The sequence below is a fragment of the Lagopus muta genome, chromosome 11, assembly GCF_023343835.1.
Source record: "Lagopus muta isolate bLagMut1 chromosome 11, bLagMut1 primary, whole genome shotgun sequence".
In the NCBI taxonomy this organism is placed as follows: Eukaryota; Metazoa; Chordata; class Aves; order Galliformes; family Phasianidae; genus Lagopus; species Lagopus muta.
Window position 1 is genome coordinate 4,747,574 of NC_064443.1, and position 21,069 is coordinate 4,768,642.

At 37.2% G+C, this 21,069-nt stretch overlaps 2 protein-coding genes across 11 annotated transcripts in view; one reads left to right on the top strand and one right to left on the bottom strand.

Annotated features, from left to right (window-relative positions):
* Positions 1 to 10,476, top strand: part of SYN2 (synapsin II) — a 143,672-nt gene extending 133,196 nt beyond the window's left edge. For both annotated transcript variants that reach the window (XM_048957734.1, XM_048957736.1), the window contains exons 11-13: positions 3,941 to 4,001; positions 7,653 to 7,950; positions 10,310 to 10,476. In XM_048957734.1, coding sequence (XP_048813691.1) covers positions 3,941 to 4,001; positions 7,653 to 7,950; positions 10,310 to 10,445 — 495 coding nt within the window. In that variant the 3' untranslated portion in view covers positions 10,446 to 10,476. The remainder of the gene's footprint in view (positions 1 to 3,940; positions 4,002 to 7,652; positions 7,951 to 10,309) is intronic.
* The window catches only part of TIMP4 (TIMP metallopeptidase inhibitor 4), a 107,527-nt gene that overhangs the window by 66,961 nt on the left and 19,497 nt on the right, over positions 1 to 21,069 (bottom strand). For 5 of the 9 annotated variants that reach the window (XM_048957755.1, XM_048957753.1, XM_048957759.1 and 2 more), the window contains exon 3: positions 10,283 to 10,368. The exons of 2 other annotated variants lie outside the window; for them this stretch is intronic. In XM_048957755.1, the coding sequence (XP_048813712.1) occupies positions 10,283 to 10,289 (7 nt within the window). In that variant the 5' untranslated portion in view covers positions 10,290 to 10,368. Of the gene's footprint in view, positions 1 to 10,282; positions 10,369 to 12,574; positions 12,622 to 21,069 lie in introns of those variants that run through there. 2 more of the 9 variants (XM_048957754.1, XM_048957758.1) reach the window with 1 other exon arrangement.

The window sequence follows — 21,069 nt, forward strand, 5'->3', positions numbered from 1 at the left end:
TACAAAGAAAACCAAATGAAACCCAAAAACAACAATGCATGCTCCAACTTTGGTTCACAAAAGCTTCAAACACAGCCAAATCAATATCAGTTTTAGCTGGGACTCAGTTTAAGATCTCTCTTGCCTAGGGGCTATTTTACTGCCAAGTTGCTGCTTTTGCTTCCACCCTTTCAGCATTCTTCTGATTATTCAAAATTCAAATATATATGAATCTAATCTGCATTTACATAAACAGATAGAAAAATAAGTAGCATGACTGATCAAACTGTAATACGGCATGCTTTAAGAACACTGTTCTACTCCAGTTTTACCTAAAGAATTCTAAGCACATTGCTTCAGGTGAGTATGGAAAAGAAGAAGGGCTACAGAGACATCTATGGGCACTTATATTTTACACAAGTAGCTGGGTTTCTGCTCCGGCTGTAATGAACTTAGCCAATATTCTAAAGACCATTATGCAGCCAAAGCACTGATTTTTATACTCAGATCTGAGAAGTCACTATTGCATTCCTAAAGTATTCGTGGGACTTTCTGCTTCCACAAGTAGAGTTATAGTTTTTCTAATAGCTATGTAAACAATAAATTCCCTTTGAAAAGGAGAGATTCTGTAACCATAGCCAGAGAATGTTACTATCAATATCAGCAATCCTCTCTTTTGGGAATTTTGATGTGATATAAAAGCTGCATTCCTGAAATGAAAGCAACAAGGGCTTCTTCCACAGCATTTACCACACCTCACTCAGTATAAACCATTCAGCATGGTTTAAAATTCCATACTGAATGCTGTCGTTTCCCATTCTCTGCACTAGTAATTGCCGTACAGTATGGTACTACTAACTGGCAAGCCTTGAGCATACAAATAAGAATCTGTCCAGGGCCATTTTCCATTATATAGTCCACATTCTAATCCTTCATTCTTGCAGTGTTTGAATTAAGCAGTCAGCAAGTTTGTAGATGAGAACTGCAGTGCATGAAAACATGTTTGTACTGAAAGAAACTGGTAGGAGGGTGATGTTCTAGGCTGGGCAACAAAGGAAATAAAAGAAAAAAAGAAGAACAGGAGGGGTGAAAACATCTGCAGGACAGGTCTAGTCCAGCATCGCTGTTCAGAGAGGCTGTGCCGCGTATATGGAGTTAGCAGCTCTTACAATTACATTGGCACACCATGCTGGAGAGGTGAGGAGTAACAGACTGCAGTCAATTTGCCAACAAGTGGTGTTTTAGAAGAAGCCTGGATTTTATTAAAGACCTTGGCTCAGGACAGCAAACAAGAGTGGTTCAAAGCCCGTGTTTAATATCAAGTATCAAGGCTTCTGACTGTCTCGGGGAAAAAGAAAAAAAAAAAAAAACAACCCAAAAAAACCCTCTTGAAAAAGACTGGATTACTACAGACCATTGAAAAACCATGAGTAAGATTTCTCAAATAGGAATGTAGTGCTAATTAGTCTTTTTGGGTCAGCCTGGGTGGGTTGGCTAATTAGCAAAAGTAATATACCCGTGTGATTGGCCTGGAGTGTGGGTGAGGTTCCTGGAAGCACCAGGTGATATCTGGTGAAAAAAGGATGTGTGGGTGGTAAAATCAAGACAGCTGCAGTCAATGACTGGAGTGGGGAAAATACATCTCCAACAGAAAATGCACAAAGGCTTTAAACTTCCAGAACAGTTGAGGTGAGGATTTGCAAGCTTCTATAAGGTTTATTGAAAGCCTAATTTAGGATAAAATAATTTCTTGGTGAGATAGAAAGATATGTGGATTGCATAAGTACTGATGTTGTCAAGTCAGTTAAATAGCGTGTGCAATAAAACCTGAGACCATTTCAGTGCAAGAACAAATGGCAGACTTGCTTCAGCCTCAAGGCACGGAGGAAACGGGGGCCCTACAGATGTTGTTTTAATATTTAAGTGGTGTGAATTTAAAGCGTCAGCTTATTTTCAGTTTCTAAATAAAATATGAGTTTTCCCTATGTAATCTTTCAGTAGAAAAACAGCAACGTGCGCATTCTCTTTGGTCCTTGTCCCCGCACAGAGCTCCTCAGTATTTGATGGCCTTTTGCAGGACTAGTAAGTCTATCACATGCTAAGAGTAGTAATATTCTTTACGAGACGCTATGCATGCTTTTTAACTAAGTCATGTGGTCAGCTCAGTCCTCCAGAAAGCTTCTGAACGTCCTGAAAGCCAAGTACTCCCACTTTCCCTTTAAGGGCACACTCCACGTGTCGTACTTCAACACCAAAGGAAACAGAAGCTCTCTGTAATGCAGAACGCCCAAATGCCCTGCGGGTGTGTAGAGGAAGGTGCCAGGTGCATCAGAACAATGGTAGTAGAATATGAAAGGAGTTAGCTCCTCTAGGGCAGCTTTTCAAGGTTTCCATTCTCTGTGCTAATTTGCTCAGTATCCAAGGGGTTACTGATGTATATATATTTTTTTTTCAGCAAGATCCTGTGATGAAAATTATATAAAGTGGATACCACAAATGCTTACTGAGTCATTGAAACAGGAATAGGATAGAAATTCAACTTTATCGTGTGGTTCAGAAGTCTAGAAGAAAAAGAGAAATAAAACAGGGAAGACTTTAAGTCACACGAAAGCATTTTAAAATTATCTGGTGGCACTGAGAGCTGTGCATGGATCAGTATGGATCCGTTAACACGGGGATCAGATTTTGCCTCATTCCTTTTGTGTGAGTCATTTTTACACCTCAGTTGGTCTTCTGAAAGTTGGTAACTCACACAACTTGGTTTTGGACCTCATGTCCTTTCATTTATGCAGCTGAAGCAGGCAAAGCAATTTGGAACAGCTGCACACAATAGAGTGTCAATGTGGCATTTAGAAAGCACAATTTCTAGATTGCTGTGCTGGAATTTGGATCGTTTGAGTAACATTTATTTCTGCAGTTCTGAGATCACATACAAAACTATCAGAAAAAAAATAAGTTTGGCAAAAACTGTTCTATTAATTTTACATTTACTATTTAATATATCCTGGGTTTTTCCTCGTGATAGATGGCAGTTTAGTTTCTGAATCCTAAACCCCCCAACCCCCCCCCCCCCAAAAAAAAAACAAAAAACACCCCAACCAAGATATTGTGTCCAATTTTTTGACATACTTCATTTTTTTAAATATAAGAAATGAGTCCAAGACGAAGCTTGGATTCAAGTGCTAACATTCCCAAAGGGTTTTCTGCTCCAAGATTTTGGTTCAGGCCCACTTTTCCTCTGAACAAGTATATATTCAAAAATGATACTGCTGAATAAATCCACCCTTTTGAAAATGTAAGTATTATTACATGTATTTCTAATAACATGTCAGATGGAGTAACATGAAGTAATTTTAATTATTTTCATTATTTGTCTGTGGTTTTTGCTTCCTTCTTTCATTTTGCTTAGCCAACTAGTTAGCCTAGAGTAGCACATCTCTCTTCCCATTTACAGTCAGAGAATCAAAGTGAAATTACCACTGCTGTGCTACTGCTTCCAGAAACAAATGTTATAAAAATACATTATTTCTTGAATCACACAAAGGTATCTGTTGAAGTTCTATTCACTGTACTCTAAAAAAGACTGCAGAGTGATGAGATACAGAAAAATGGTTCAAGGTGCTGGGAACTGAAGAAGGAAGAGCGTGCGCAAATGGCGGTAAGGTCTGAGAAGGCGCTAAGGGCACCTGGCTGCAAGGGGAAACTGATCACATGCTGCAAGGGGAAAACAAGTTGTTGTTTGATTCTGTGTTTTTTTAACTCAGTTTTGGATTAGTCTAGGATTTCTCTGTCATGGCAAGCACCAAATAAAGTTGAGAATGTTTTCTAGAATGAATTAAAATTGTATGTTCAGTCCCCAGCCAATAAAGAGATTTCAGATGAAAGTAAAGGCAAATTAGTGGAAAACTGGAACTAAACTACTCTAATTTTCTCCTCTTCTGTTTTCAAATATGTTTTCCAGAGTGGATCACTAAAGGAGCCAGAGCCAAACAAAATCCCACCTCAGCGACCACCACCTCAAGGTTGTTTACAGTACATTCTCGACTGTAATGGCGTTGCAGTAGGACCAAAACAAGTCCAGGCTACTTAGATAACCGAGACTAAAAGCAAGAGCTAAAACAAAAATGAAAATTAAAAAAAAAGAAACAAAAACGCAATCTTTAAAGCAAACATACCAGTTTTGTTCAATTTTGCATTGTTCAGTGCTGACCTGGACTGTGTTTTTTCTATGCAGTGTCAACTATACCGTCTGGTTGTTTACTTGTTCATGTCTGTGCGTGTAACGCTTACCTACCTTTCTCTGTAAAACTTGTGATTTCAGGGCTGTTGTCAACAGTGTACAAAGAATGTGCCTCTTTAGAGCCCAGTGCAACTGTATGGATGGTTAGACAGTATTTCTTAAGTATTATATATCTGTCAGTGAAATACCACCGAGGTTCAACTCTAAATACTTTGCTTACTCCGTGAGTGTGCACACTATGCTCATCGCCTTTGTGTGTGCGTGCGTGTGCGTGTGTGCATGACTAATAGGTAGGTGATCCAGAAGTATTTTTTACAGCCTAGGTTAGAATTTGCTAGTGAGGCTTTTTATTTATGATTTTATAAAGTTTGTTAACATTTGAGTTTTACTTATATGCAAGCGGAAGTCTAATATTTCAGAGACTCGATAAGTGCGATACAGTTCTTCCCAAGGAATATTTAAAATATCTTCTATTTTACATACTGGTATTCATATTTTTAGTAATTCTGCATTAAATTATTAGCTACAAAGCTATGTAAATGGGCCACCTATGTGCAATATCTCAGTGAAAGTGTGAGTATGTAATGTATCTTATTTCAGTTAAGTAGTACCTTTCGTTGTAGTTCTAAATTAGAAATATCTGGGGAGATTTTTAAGTAAAAAATTAATGCAAATATTTTAAAAATCTTATGCTCACCTAAGAGTTAAATCCCAGGTTATTTGGTGAGAAGTACCTCAAGGACTGTTAAACTTCCTGTAAGAGCTCATTTTTTTTCCTAAAAATGGATATTGTAGACCAAAGTACCTTTAACCAGCTAGAGATCTTGCAAGACAAAAATATTGGTGGTTTTCTTCACCAACTCAGGTCTATGATTATAAACCTAGAAATCTCAAGATAGCTATAAAGACAATTTAGTGCCAGTGTTATCCACGTCAACAGGGTTTAAAACAATCGCTTAAAATCAAATGTGCAACAAGACTTGAGATGCCTAAAACTGTTAGATTTTCTGTAGGTAAATTATTTATGATTTTTTCAAACCCACTTATAGTGTAGTATTACAAGAAATACACAAGTGGGCAGTTATCTGCTGCGAGGACTCCAGCCAAGAGTCACAAGCTGCACAATGCTAGCATACCATAAAACTTTGTTGTGAGTGAGCCACAGAGCTCTAATTTGAAATTAGAAGACGTACAAAGATGAGCAGCTGTTAGTTTAGTGTGAACAATTGTTTAAAGGGAAAACAGCTTTATGTTCTTCTGTTTTTCCTGCAAACACTGGGAAAAAAATTATCAGTGAAAATCATCATTCTTAGCATTTCTTTTCTTTGTACAATCTGTCTGGTAAGATGAGAACTAAGGTATGCATTATTAGCTATTTCAGTGTGTGTAGTGTTTACTACCTATTGGTAATTTACATGAATATTTTGCTTTAGTGATCGGCACTTGTCTGGGTCAGTGATCATTCCCATGATGGCATTGACTATTCTGTTGTATATTAAGAAAATTCCACATAAAGTCAGGTTCACAGATCCTTACCTCCAGACACCATAAAAGAGAACAAACCATACTGCCCTGGGGTGAAGAAATGAATCTGATGATTGATTTCATTTAAAGCAGCTGGTATTTTTTTGCATGTAGTAGTACAAGTATTCACAAGTGCTTTTCACACGACATTTGTGAGCTGTGTGTGCAAAGAAGAGATGAGTGTTTCAGAGAGGATTTCAGCTTATTGACTGTAAAGGATTTACAAGGGCACACACTACTGCTACATACTACAGACAAGAAGCAAGCCAAAATGTCTCTCTGCATGTAAGCATGCTTAGGTGCAATATTGTGGTAACAGGGAACAGATGTTTTACAGTGTAGGCTTAATGTTCAGTTTTGTTATTTTTGGTAAAAATTTCTTTCATGATTGTTGCCTTTTGTACAACCCAGCTGCAAGAAAGTGAGCAAATGCTGGAAGTGTGACAGCAGTATATCTTTTATGTGAAATATCTTGTACAGCTTAATGTGCAATAAAAGAAAGTTATATCTGTCTTCAGTGTAAAGTTTCTGGCATTCAAGCCTGTATATACAAGTGGGGGAAAGAAACCTTTCTGTTTTTCAATATTGAGTGAAAGGAGACTAATAAGAAAACGATCCTTATTAAGATGTTGCAAGACCATGTTATCACCTTCAAATATTTCCTACAAAAGTGGTTAAAATTAACACACGATGAAGGCATTCCTTAACATACAGTACGTGCTATTTATCTTTCTGCACCACAAAACACTGCTGTAACTGTACTAAGACTTCTTGAAGCATTGCTACGTGCTGTTCTCAGACACATACACTGGAATCTCATATAGTAAGTGGAAAACTATAATAGCAATTTCTTTTTTTAATCACGAATCGCAACATTATTTCCAGATATGCAGATTTTCTCCATAGAGACGCAAGTAGGTGAAGTCTTCTACTTGCACTTAATAGATGTGTAAGAGTAGAAATTCCCAAATATTGAGAACACTGTATAATATTTACCATTCAACAAAGCTTTTTCCCTGACTGAAGCATTATGCAAACTAGTCTCTCAGAATTCCATCCCGTCCCTTCCTCCCCTTAACTCTTACATCCCACGTGCTTAGTCATGTGCAAGAATAAAGTTTTTTCTGACAACTGTCAGCCAAGAAAACCACATTCAGACGTCTCATAAGAGATAAAAGCAGCGCAACCACTGATATCTGACACAGCACTATTTCAGGCAGAAAGCAGTAAAAAGAAAAGCCCTCACTGATGATGTAGCATCTTTCAGCCACAGATTTCACAACTTAGCTCTCTACCACAAGTGGTAATTTCACACTTGCTACAGTATTTTTTCAGCATAATTCCTTCTCAGTGGGAAGATCTCCTTGGTAAAAAATCAGTAATGATTGTCTTTCCTTTCTTGTAATGTTCTTCATGTATTTCAATAAGGAGTTAAGTTATCGAACGATTTTAAATTAGTTTTGTTGCTATAAGAATGAATTTAAGAGGAATATTACAAAAATAACTTCTGTGCTTTGGAGGAATAAAATTGTAATAACTACACAGAAAATAGGAGCTGTGTTGCTGAACTGGATTCTGTTGGTGTATGTAATTCTCCCACAGCCTCTTCTTTAGCTGGGCCAAAATTATAGTGGCTGTAACTCCACTGACTAATTTGAAGGCAGTAGGGTTACCACTGGGATAGATCTGGGACTTAGTAATTTTTATGGATGCTCCAAGCAAGCTTCTAATTTACCAACTGTAAATTGTAGAATTGATTACGTTAAGCTGCAGTGCATAGAATTCCATAGAATTTTGCCTCAGAAGTGTAATTATCACATTCAAGGATTATTTTAAAGTGTTGGATATGAATCTAATAAGAGCTCTTTGATACTATAACATTATGAAGTTTTTCTTGTGCTGAACCTAGGGGGCCCAGTGCAACCCCAAGGAATGCAATCACAAGGCCAGGAGCCATTGCAGCCACAGCGCATGTACCCCCCTGGGCAGTCAGCAAAGCCCTCCACTTCCCAGCCACAGCGTCCACCCGGACCTACGACCCAGCAGCCACGTGCCCAGGCTCAAGGTCCTTCCAGCACCCGATTACAAAAGGAGGCAGAGGCACAGCCTGCACCGCAACCACAGCCTGCTCCACAGCCACAGCCTGCGCCTCAGCCCGCCCCGCAGCCCGCGCCGCAGCAGAAGCCTCAGTCTCACCCACAGCTTAAGTAAGATTTGCTTTATCACTTTCCTGGTCTGCTCAGAACAGTTACATTTTGTTGTTGAAACTGTAATTTGAGAGCCGGTCTGACATTCATACGAAGATGTACATACGCTGCCCAGTCTAAACTGAGGTTTCAAAAGGCTTATTATCGGTTTATCATTAGAGTAGCATTAGTTACATCCTGTGCTATACAAGATTTCATCAGTTGTGCAACTTATGCCCCAACTAGATCTGATGTGAAAACTCTTGATCGTTCTCGTTTCTTTGCCTTCCTTCTTATGTCACTGACTCATGATCTGGGTGTGCTGTTCGCCTGCACAGAAAAGAGGAAGTCTTATCTGCTTCAACTTTTAACCTTGCAGTCACTCAAAAGAACAGATTTCGGTTTCAAAAGGCCTATCTCAGAAACAGCCCAAAGGAACAAGCTGTCAAACTGTGTTCACAGTAACGCTCTGGTCATGGTGCACATTGCTACTGTCTGTACAGCACAAGTCACTCAGACCCTTTCTAGAGATGTCAGCAGGACTGGCGCAGACACCTGCCTGTAGCCACCTCACTGCTGGAAGGTTCCATCCTGCACAGCATGAGCCTGTCGCGTGTACAGCCAGCTGCACGCTGCAGTAAAGAATGTGCACAGGATCTGTAGCCATACATCCTCATAGAGCTTTAAATTAGTGAATGGAAAACATGGAGAGGGTGTTAGCAGTGATTTGCTGTTTTTCAACATATTGATTCCGACTCTACTGCCAGTAGAGTCACAATAACATTGGACTTATTTTGATGAGTAAAAAGCCATCATTTTTTTCATAGTGCAGATTTCCCCTTTCCACCAACTCACATGCTTGTACTGGTGTGAAGCAATTCTGAGTCCTCCCCTGAACACAATTCAGCCAAACAGCCTTGTTAGATGAGAGGGTGCGCAGATTAAAACAATGGTCAAAAAAGTTTAAGCATATTTGCTTCTGAAGAAAGTGTATTCTTGCATTCCTGGGACAGTATACTTCTTCATTTTGTTCTATAACAATAGATTGGTTCATCTATTATTTATCTAGAGAATAGACAGCTCCATTTTCATAAGCTAGATGAAAAACCATAAACTAGTTCGAAACTTCATTTGTTCATTTCTGATATGAAAAACACTGTACCACATACATTTTTCCAGCTTTCTCCTTTTCCTCAAATGGAAAAGTAGTCTCTATATAAAAGAAAATAGAATGAGTTCAATTTTTAAGATGCAAACAGTGTAAGTGTAGTTTTTCTAACTTTCAAGACCTTTTAGGTCTGCACCAAGACTCAGATCTCCTGCCTGTAGGATTAACTCTATTTGCATGTGCATACTTTGTATTCACCCACATGCTGTTGCCTAACCTGTATGTACATGTTATTAATCTGTGAATAAATATTTAATTAGGCCACTTATTGTGTTACTAATCAAGTCAAGTGCTGCTTCCCACCCTCCCTCTTTCAGTGAGTACAAACAAACATTTATCAGTCTATTCTCATTAACACAACTATAATTTACAAAAAACCTAAAACGCCTGTAGCACTGTTTGCTGTACAGACATAGAGAAGTTGCAAACCATGGGGAGTATAAAACAACCTGAATAAGGAGAGCGTTTCACTGTAGCCAAAACTGAAATCCTATTATTGTACTGAGAGAAAAATAAGATCAATATATTAGTGCTTGGATATTTTCATAAAAAGATTATAACTCATGATTGTTTTATATTTAAATTCAAACCTATCTTTTAAATGTTGTTTTACCTGGATTAGTTTTAAACTTGAGACATTTTCTTTCTTGTATGTTATTTTATTCATGCTTGCAGAAACTTAAACCACGTGTACATGATAGCACTAAAAACAGAATAGGATTACTGGACTAACTGCTAACAGAAGCAAAGTGATACCTGATTTGGGGAATTTGTTCAAAGAGGAAAGTTGTCATTAAGTTTGACCATTATCTAACACACAGCAACGGACAACATTACAACTCTGGTCTCGTTCTTTGAGCTCTCATCATGCCGTGTCAGTAGTGAGTTGGATTTAGTAGGCAGGCTCAGATTCGCTGTAAGTTCTAATTTATGTCATCCAATTTACTTTGTTTCAGATATGTAAAAAAGCAGTGTGTTCTCTAAATAAAAGACTGTCCTACTTACAAATCAAAGAACAGAAGGAATATGCTTTATTGCAGCAACTCTGTGTGCTATATCTAACCATATTACTTGTGTTGAATATTCCGTTTGCTCAAGTGGAAATAGTCTCACAGCCATTTTTCCTTTTCTGCTAATTTTTACAAGTTATATGTGGATGGAAGTTGATAGACAATATGACCATACCAAACATGTTGCATTTTTGTCTTGCAGCAAGTCGCAGTCCTTGACAAATGCCTTCAGTTTCACAGAATCATCCTTCTTCCGATCATCTGTGAACGAAGATGAAGCAAAAGCTGAAACTATTCGAAACTTGAGGAAATCCTTTGCTAGTCTTTTTTCTGATTAGCCAGCTTCATCTAAATGCACACAGCATATAGTCTAAAAACTACGTGAATGTGACATAGGTTTTGTTTTCCCTGTGACAGTACCTTTCTCTCCTGTGCTAACTGTTGTATTAAGCAATATGTTAAACTTACAAAAAGAAACAAACAAACAAAAAAACCCACAGAAGAAGGACTTTGATGAAATACCATTTGGGAACATATATAGTGATAAACAAGGTAGAGTTCTATTATGAAAACAGAATGCCAAATTCTGAAGTCCTTATCTATTGTAATATTGTGGCCTTACTGTGACTGACTATATTATCCTAATTGAGACTTCTTTGTAGATCTGTGTTAATAAAGCATTGAGTTATGGGTTTCTTCTTGCTTTACCCATTTCCAATGCATTGCAATGCATGTGTATTTTGTGTGTAAATGTTTTGTACTGCAAGAGTAGTCTTGATTTGTTCTTGCCTCCCAAGTTCAGGAGGCAGTTCACTCTGACGTTCTTGTCAAGCTGCATAAATAGCGTGAGAAACTGAAGCACTTTCTTCCTCCTTATACAATCTTTCCATCAGCTGACTGTAGACTTCTGATGTATTGCTGAGTTATCATTGCACTAAATTAATGTCATGAATAGAGTGTATATGTACTACTGTACTCCATATGTCTATTTAAATTTATTTACAAACTGTAACCATAACTGATTTTAGTTGCAAAGACTATGCATGATGTTACCCTATTTTTGTGAGCACCTTCTAATAAATGCAAAGTCCCATGCCTGTTTAAAAAATGTCTTTGACAAAGCTTGCTTCAACATCAGTATATATTGTCTGTTTTAACTGATATCAGAAGAGTAATTTTGTGATTATTAAATATTTGGACACAAACTACAACTCTAAGAAAGCAGACTGTCAGAAATAATTCCCTTTTAGACTGGCATCATTAAAAAATATAACTTTTAGCAAACACATTTGCATTTCCTAATAAGGATGTAATTGTTAAATATTTCTCTAACTTGCAGAAACAGAGTTGATCCCAGGTTTTGAGATAACAGCAGTATTTTTTTTAATTCTCAAAAGGAAACTGAAATTGGTCACTAATCTCTTGACATCCCTTTCCAAATGAATATCACATCATTCTCCTTATGCTGAATTGCGAGCAGCAGTTCTCTGTGCCAGGAAACAGTGCTAGCAGTGGAAACAGGAGAAAATAATATATATATTTATACTAGCATATCTGAGGTAGAAACAAGTAGCACGAGGTTAACTTCTAAATCCAATGGAATTCATAATGCATTTGTAGAAACACATCTATTTGCCTCTGAAATGTTACTTTTTGTACTAGCTCATAGCCAAGTATTAGTTTATGAAGCACAGAGAAATCACAATGACTTTGACTACACAGCTTCAGTTTTGGAATCTTTTGTACAAGGATTCTGTCTTGGGCCGAGTTTGGTAACAAAGCATGGAAACTTTCACCTCAAGTGATGTCAAAATCAAGTTCGTACATTAGCACCTGATAGTTGCCTTAGAACAATGCTGTCCTCCATATTAAGGCCGAAATCTGGGGCCAGGTTTGCACTGCAACATTTGGAACTATAAATACGTGGCACTGCCCTCTGAAGGATGGAATCTCATTCTGTAGCAGGCACATCATCTTTGTGAAACAGCCCTCAAAGCAGCTCTCTTTCTAAATTAAAGATGATTCTCTATTATTTTTTACTCTTCTGGGAGAATGCACTGTAGACAGAAACCTACAGTTCAGACTATGAATTCTGTGGCAGAACAGCACTCCTTAAATATCGATGTTCCTGTTAATTCATAAACACCATCAAACTGATTTTAATTTTGTCCCCTTCCTGCTCCCCTCTGGGTTGAAACACCCTTCACTGGCAGCAATAACAACCCTAAGCAGTTCTATAGCTTTTATGTTTGCTTTTAGATTAGAAAGATTAATCAAAGTTGCTAACGCAAATTAATTACTGCTACAGAGAAAGCATGGTAATTATGCATAGTTTGGCATGGTTCATGATTAGTACATGCCTAGTTTCAGCAATATAGTACAATATGAACTACAGGTAGTTCATTAGTCCAGACCCCGGATTTTGACTTGAGGCAAAGTTTCTTGCTCATATAAAATTCCCTCCCACCTTTTTCTGGGAGAAAACAGGTTTCACTGCAGTCTTTGTTTTACCATCTGGAACAAAAAAAAAAGAGAGAGAGAGAAAGAAAAGAAAAAAGAAAAGAAAATCAAAAAGAGAGCAAGATGATGCAATCAAATCTGCATGGTGTATCCTCCCACACAATGTACATAACATTGTGCCTCCCCACAATGCCAGAAGTTCTTTGTATCTGCAAGCGTGCTAAAGCGTGTCACATGCAAGCTCATGCATGCTTATGTTCCTTATGTACTTTTTCACAGTTAAAAATTTTTTAAGCAATCTATAGCACATGTTCAGAATACCTATCAGAAAAAAATAGTGAAAAATCTATTCAAATTTATTCTCTGGTTTGTATTTTTTCATTACATAAATTGTGTTTTGAATACATTTGCAAGCTCTAAGTACCCAGTTATCCAATGCAGTGCTATCTAGGTTTGCATAAATGCTAACACAGAAATAACGTGAGTGTCTGAGGTTCAGCTTTGGGGACATTTGCCTAGACACATGAGCTGTGTACTTCATATGCACCTTTTCCATGGAGATGCAGGTGACGATGCCATAGGTCACTATGCACAGCGTTTTTGTCATCTTCCACTTATAGATCAGCATAATATGAAATCAATAGAGCTACTTCATCAAGTTTAGGTTTAAGATTGAGACGGAGTCATTTTCTGACCAGTAGGCCTGCAGCCATTCAAAACACAAGCAAATTTCAAAAGGTTGCAATTATGGATGAATATGGATGCTAAACTGGCTTTGAAACCACCACTAACTCTTCAATAAAAATTAGACAAATGGTACTAAGGTACTTTGTAAATACTGAGTGTAATTTGTATACTTCCTCCTCCAGAAGAACAAAGTTGTTTATCTGAGCTAATGTTGTCTCAATGAATACAACACATACAATGAAACTTATTTACAAAATTCAACAAGTCATTGTACGATATCCGTGCACTGACGTGGTTGTTGCCAGTATTTGGATGAAGACTACAAATGAATTTCCTAGCAAGCTGTTCATTAACAGCAGTTTCCAGTGATGTTGGGTCGGATGCAAGTGGCTGAATATACCAAACAAATCTACCTAGTGCCTTCTCAGACATCCATCTTAATAAACAGGATCACCACAATTCTGGGGGTGAGCGAGAGGGACATCAACAATACAGGACCTGTGGGAGACCAAGGCTATTCTAAATTGTCAGTACAAGGCCAGTATAAATTGACCATGCATATAAACTGACCTAAAGTGGCAGTAGGCACTACTGAGCTCCCTCTCAGATCAGGTTTTTTTCAGTTATCTTTTTTTTCAATCATTCAGGCATGGAGTAAGAAGCAACTTAATTGAGCTCTGCATTTCTTCTTCTCTGACTAAACAAAGCTACCTAGGAAGTCAGTGCTGCAAATAATGATCTGCAAATTTTTAAAACTACTAGAGTTTATTTTTCATACCAAAAATAACTAGAAGTGATTACTAACTTAGAGGAGATTAAGAAAGATTATCTAACGTCACAAATGCCAGCACAAACGAAATTAAGTCCTGATGAGAATACATGTCTCATATGGAAATGCTTTTTATTAGACATATGTAAAACTATTAAGATGATTTTAAAACCTTGTGTGATAAGTTTCAAAACCGGTAGCTACAATTAGTTTTCCAAATCCACATTCTGTTACGCAAATAAGCAGCAAAATTTGCAAAATGATATTTTCCTCACTTCCTTTAATTCCTCCTCATCTTCTAAGGAAGAATGTTACATCTCAAGATAATAAACTTACATCAAGTTTCATGAAGCACTGATTTGGCTATGTGCAGTTAGATCCTTGCACCTCAGAAATGTTTTAAGAAGAATGCAAACAAAATTAGCCTTAAGAAAAAGAATTAAAATAACGTGTAGATTGTCAGGTATTCCCAAGTATGCCTGCACTTAAAAGGAAAGAACAGAAAGCCTATCCCCCTGCTTTGTTTTAAAACTGCTCCGGAGTAAAGGAGATGTTTTTTTCTTTTTGTGGAGTTAGCTTTTTCTCCCCACAGGTCACACAGATTTAGAAAGAAAACCAATTTAAATGAGAACAAACAAAAAAGATACCAGGCTTTTCCTTTTCTTAAATGGGTTTGAGGTTTTAACTTCTGTTGTGACATCGCTCAGAATTTTCAAGGGTGGATGCAGTATTTAAAAACTGATCCACTTACATATTACAGAGAAGGCAACTGTCTTCCACTGCTAAACCTTTGCTCTGTGTAGGCAACAATAACAGAAACTAAGTGAGAAGTGTAAGAATCTGACAAGACTGAGAATGGATTAATTGAGAGCTTCACTCTTTACACGTAAACTTCATTAGCATCTTTCTCCTAATTATTCTTATTTTACACACATGTGCCTGTTCTTCTCACCAATCCCCATCAGCCAAATTCTTCTTTAAGGATTTACAAGCACTGAGGAGTACCCAAATTTTTTGTTTGAGGACAAGTCTTTGAATTGTTTTCATCTGCTATTGCTCTATACTTCCTTATGCACTGAAGATACCTGGAGTAAGTAATAACAGATTGAAGTTAATTGTTCATGTTCTCTTCTCGCTTCCTTAACTAAAAGAGAAATTTTGGTAAAGATAATGTAGACTTTTGAAGTATATAGACAGGCAATGCAAAATAACTTGTTTTTGTCTCTCATCCGGATAGAAAGGAGTACAAACAAAACCAGCAGTGAAAGCGGCTCACCATTTCTTAGTTCAGGAGCTACTTACCAAATGTCTGTTACAAAAGTTACTGCAGCGAGTCTTTTTTCTTTTTTTTTTTCCCTGAGATAATCTAGTATAGGGACTTAATGGAAGGGATTTAACAGTGTAATTTTAACTACAGGATAACTGAAGTAATGAAGAAGCATTAGGCACGTTAACAAGAGTTATGCTTTGTTAGTATGTCATGTCCCACTTGGAGGCTGTAATGAAATCTAAAGTATGTTTTCTGTTCTACTGTAGTTCAGAACAAAAGAATTAGCATGGCTCATTAGGAAATTAGATTTCTGCTTCTAAAATAAACTAGGAAGAGTGAATGCTTTTCCTTCAGATACTTCACATAAAATTCTCCCATTTAAGTCTCCTTTGCTTTGGAGAAAAGGATCTACTGGGCAAACGTTTCCCAGTTAATTAGAAGGGGATGTCAATGCAACAAAAGAATATTTCTGTCATTCCCAGTCGTTGCAAAAAAATATGAGCATGTTTCTGCTTCATTCATAACGTGACTCTTCATTCAAGGTCATGAGAAGTTTTAACGTGGAGAGAGGGTGAATGCATCCTTTCATTATATGTTTGCAGAATGCCATAATCCTGACTTGCCAAGTGTGCTCTAACTGGAGATAGAGTGTAGATCTCAGACTGATGATTATGTAAGTTTTAAGCCCTTTAAACAGCAGATTGCTATCCTGACTGCATCTATCATTGCTGAGTACTTAACTGTTCTGGCTAGTTCCAACCAAACTCCTATAGCCTGGTGGGTTGGTTTTTTTTTTGCATATTTTTCTTTCTTTGTAATCTATTAATAATAGTGTCATAAATATAAATATATCTTTAGGCATGTTTTTCTCACCTGTACATTTCTTTCAGTCATGTAGAATTTGAGACCACGTGCTCCTTGTGTATTAATAAGTGTGGCATGCTGCTGGAGAGTCTGCCACTAGAATTAGTCTGTGAACAAGCCCTACTGCCAAGATGCAATGTCAGATGCAGTCTTTGTGAGATCTGTCTCACGTTGTAGATCAACAATCAGCTCTAAGTGCCACATATTATAGCTTAAGATATAGGGAATGTTCCTTTCCTCCCCTCTTCTCACTGGGGAATGGAGATTAGTTACTCTTCGTCCACTGGCTGAGCCAGGCCTAATTACTACACAGAAATAACAGTAGATCAGAACTGTGATGGACTGCATTAGTTAACCATCTTGGTGACAATTTAAGTATATTAATTAGCAGTAAGTGCTGCATGATTCATCTTAAGATTCCTAGGAAATTGGGTTGTGTTTCCATATACCTCAAACACTGTTAGTACACAATCCCAACCAAACATCTGTCTTTTAATGATCTTGAAAATGGGTGTTGCTAGCTACATCCACTCCTAGTTACTGTAAAGACATCTTTTCTCATTGCTTGATGGAATTGTAACAAATTTGGGTATACAGAGGAGACCTGCAATTTAAATGCCTCTGCCCCACCTGTTATGGGAATGTCTCTGAACTGGGATCAAGGAAGCATTCTTTTTCTTATTTAGATGTTTTCTGTCTGTTTGCAAGCCATGACTTAATCTATTAAAAAGTGAAATTAATTTTTTTTATGTACAATGTCTCTCTCCATCTCTTCTAGCCTTAAACTCAAGTTCACTTACAGGAGATTATTGTATTACAATATATACACATCTACTCAGCTTTGTTTTACAGCACATTTTTGAAGACTGGCTTTTTTCACACTTTTTTTTTTTTTTTTTTACTAGAAAGGGAAAGCATGTGCACTGACTTTGAGGCATACAGAGCTGATGTAATTTCATGGCAAGAAGACTCCTGCTGCCCTTAAGAATGTTAGTACAAGTTCTGAACTGACTTACCCTCCTCTGGAATAATTATGCATTCCACTCTGGCACATTTTATCATGCAATTCTCCTGCTTTGTAGATTACATGTCTTGAGGAGGTACAAAAGGGAAGAGCAAAGACTGTTTTATTTCTATACATGCATCTAACAATTATATACACACACACACACCTCAAATAGTACTTTTAAATGTAAAATTATGTGAGAATTTACAGGCGTATTTAATATGTACATTAAATACAGGTATCCTTTCATGCATCAAGGAGATGCAAGCATCTCTTGGGAGTAACACAAAGTATGGGGAGAATATATTGTTAAATTATAATTGAGCAAGCTAGAACTTGCTCAGGTTAAACAGCCCACCCTCAAACTGAAAAAGCCAAATTACGCCCTCAGCAACTTCTGAAAAGAAAACTGCCTTCAGTGGATTTCTGCAAATTTAACTGTCTAGAGCCTACAGCCACATCAGAATAAGTCTCAATGATCTCAGAGATTAAGCAGTCCCCGGCCGAGTAAGTATTTGGATGAGACCACTTGGCAAATTCACACAGTATTAGACATCAGCACAGGATGCATTTATAATTGAGTGCTTGGGTGTGAGGGAGTGTTCACAACATCAGACTTAGAGATATCATAAACGTACCTTCCAAAAAGGTTTTAGGAAGGATTTATTAGCTTACCTCTGTCTGACTACAAAAGCCTAAAATAGGCTAAAAAAAAAAATTAGTATGGAAGCTTAAGTGGCCTGAGTTCTCTCTGCGAATAGCAGATAGTAAAATCTGAATGAAGGTAAAGACTGAACGCAGTTATCTGTTCAGAAAATGGAGAATAAAATATGACTACCTTTAAAGGCTACAGACGAAGTCATGTTTCATACTGAAAGGCATAAATATGTCTGTTGCTGGAGTCAGCAGAAGTATATTGGGTACGGCTCTTCACAATAAAGCCAGGCAGAGATTTTACTGTCCTTACAGTATCTCCTTCAGATAAGTTTTAGTATATCTTCTTGAGGTTTAGGTATTTCAAACGATTATTTTTGACCTTCAGGAGGTTATGGACAAAACTTTGAAGAGGAACAAATGCTAGGAATTCCTTTTATGCAGTGACGCATAAGAAATGTAGTGTTTCATTCTGAACACTCCTGAAAGTCTAATTCAGCTATGAAAACTCTCCTTTCTTCTACTAACCAGATAATATTATATACTGGAAACTTCTGTGTACTGACTCGTCAGTATTACTGAGTTGCAAAGTCTCTGTGTTCTTACAGGATATGGAAAAAAAAAAATCTTAACTAAAAAAGTTGCAAAAAAGACTGAACGGTGTCTTTAACTCTCATCAAACTCAGGACTTCAGGAAATCTAACAAGCCAAAAGAATAACAGAATGGTTAACTAGGACTTCTGGTCCTATCTATATCTGAAATGCTGGGTTTAAAGCTTACAATCCTTGCTACTCTCTGCACGTGTCTGGTTTCCCGTTCCAACCAAAAGCTGCTTTTCTACAAATGGATCAGGTTCGTAATGGGGAAGAACATACAGAGCATCACACAGACCATCTTGGCAAAATGCAGTTCTTCATTATCTTTATGCCTATTCTCCCTGCTAACAAATTGAAACCTTTTTTTCCTCATTTATTCCAGAAGTCAAATTTTCCATGAAGTTCAAAAATAACACGTGAAGTTGCTAAATAGCACTGATGCTTTCTGTGCTCCCTCACACATATGGCTAGCTGAGAATACATAGCAAGTCCAAGCTTGAAATGAATCTTTTTTTAAGCAACCAGTATATAACACCAAACATGATTTAATAATGGAAAGACTGGCACAGCCTTAAAGGAATATCATCAAGTAGGCAAGGTATGCTTGTGACTTATTATAAAACAGTTAAATCAGGTAGGAAGCATAATCCAGATTCTTTACATAATTATGGGAGAAGGGTGTGGAAAAAGGACTATCAATTCCTTTCTAAATTGGAGAACTTCTAACTGCGAAAGAAGCAATACATTGATCTCCCATTTCTCTATTTCCTCCAAAATATCTGTAATTTTTCATTTCTTAGTGTTACTGCCAAGTTAAATGCCAGCTTAACACTTTGCTAACACTGAGCTTGTCCTTTTGACAAAGGAGTTAGTAAATTTTTTTTCAAGTTTTAACAGGTAAAGCTTAACCTTCTCAGGACTGTATCATCTCTACGTAATCAAACGGATCACAGAAAGTAAATGAAACAATTTCTTGTCCTTGTTCCACGAGTAACAGAGTCTTATTAAATTCAAATTAGCCACAGAGAGAACTTATAACTGCTTAGTTATAATAACGAAACGGTGCAATCCAGAATTAAGTAAGGCAGCACAGAGTTGATTTAAAACACTGAAGACAATTTTATTTATGAAGAACTTATTATTTTATTTGCATTTTTTTTAGTTAAAGTACCAATCATTTCTGCTGCAATTAACAACAGATTGCCGTGTCAGATGGCACGCAGTGGAGACTTGTAATTAATTTTAAGAATGAAATGTACATCAAAACAGTATTCTTATGTTCTGTATTTTAAAGTACTTTTGTTTGGATCTCTGTAAACCAAGCAGTAGTTCCATGGTAAAGGACTGGCGTTTCCTTAGAAGTCCTGTTCTTTCCAGCCTCTCATTTTTAATCTCTTTCTTCTTAAGAGACAGACTAGAAAACAGCAATGTGATTTGTACACACTGGGTTAGGTCTGAGGAATCAACAGTTCTTTACCAACGCTATTGAAATAAGAGGTGTGTCTGTGATTACCAGAGATCTTCCGGTGATAAAAGAAGGATTGCATCAGCTTTTGGCTCAGCGTGTCGCAATGACTCAGCAGAATGTGTTTCTATTTTCTTTCCGGTTGGAAGATGTTGAACCTTCCTCAGTACTTTCTCTTAAAATGCCGTGAAACAGGCAAAAGGGGGATGTTAGATTTCTCATCGGAATAGCTTGATCGCCTTTATTCATAGCAGCATAAGAGCCATACAGAGTTCATCGATGCCATTCTACCATGTTTTTTTCTTAGCAAAAAGAAAACAAGAGATTTGTTTCAGAAGCTCTGCAGCTGCTCCATAGTTAAGTTGCCACATCATTTCCCCAGGTTTGTACAATGCATAACACAGGAAATTGTGATTTGGAATTAAAACTACATAGTGAGAAGTAACATTTCGGGTAATTCTAGTGATTAATTAGTCCTTTTTTCTACAGTTTTGACCCCCCTTTCTTTAGAAATTTAGAAAACATAAATAAAACACTTAAGGAAATTCTCAAGTCTACATTTTGGATCTTACATTAAATTACCATGATTATCAAAATGCAACTACACAAAATATGTTTTTAAATATTTTTCTTATCCTTTCAAATTGCTAATAGAGATTGAATACTGAACTATATGGAGCACTGGATTGACTCAGCAGGACATTTCTTGTGTTCTTACTTTTCTTCCCTGTAAGTAATGAGCTTGTACCAGTGACATCAAAGCAACCCAAATTAAAACTAATTTGGCAGCGCTGCCAAAGTTTCTTCTGAAATAGAATTGTAACTGTATAAGTCAAGAAAATCAAAACATGCCAGAAAGATGTTTGAAAACTGAGTAAAAAAATCTATCTGGGTATTTTATTTTAGTCTGCACTGGATCCGTCAGTCTGGGTTAGAATCAGGACACTTTGCCTGTTCCTGAGAATTCTTTTGATTGTTTTGAGCACATCTGCTGCTATCACTGAGAGTTAATGTCCAACTACAGGTAGTTTTCACTTGCGTGTGGCCTTTTATCTGTACTTCTTCCTCTCCACTCAGCATATGCTGAGGTCAGCATCATCTGATTTAAACTAAGACCACCACATCTTAATTTCTGTTCTGCCCCGCTCCCTAATATTTAGATCACTTCCTTGACTGCTGTCAAGAATCAG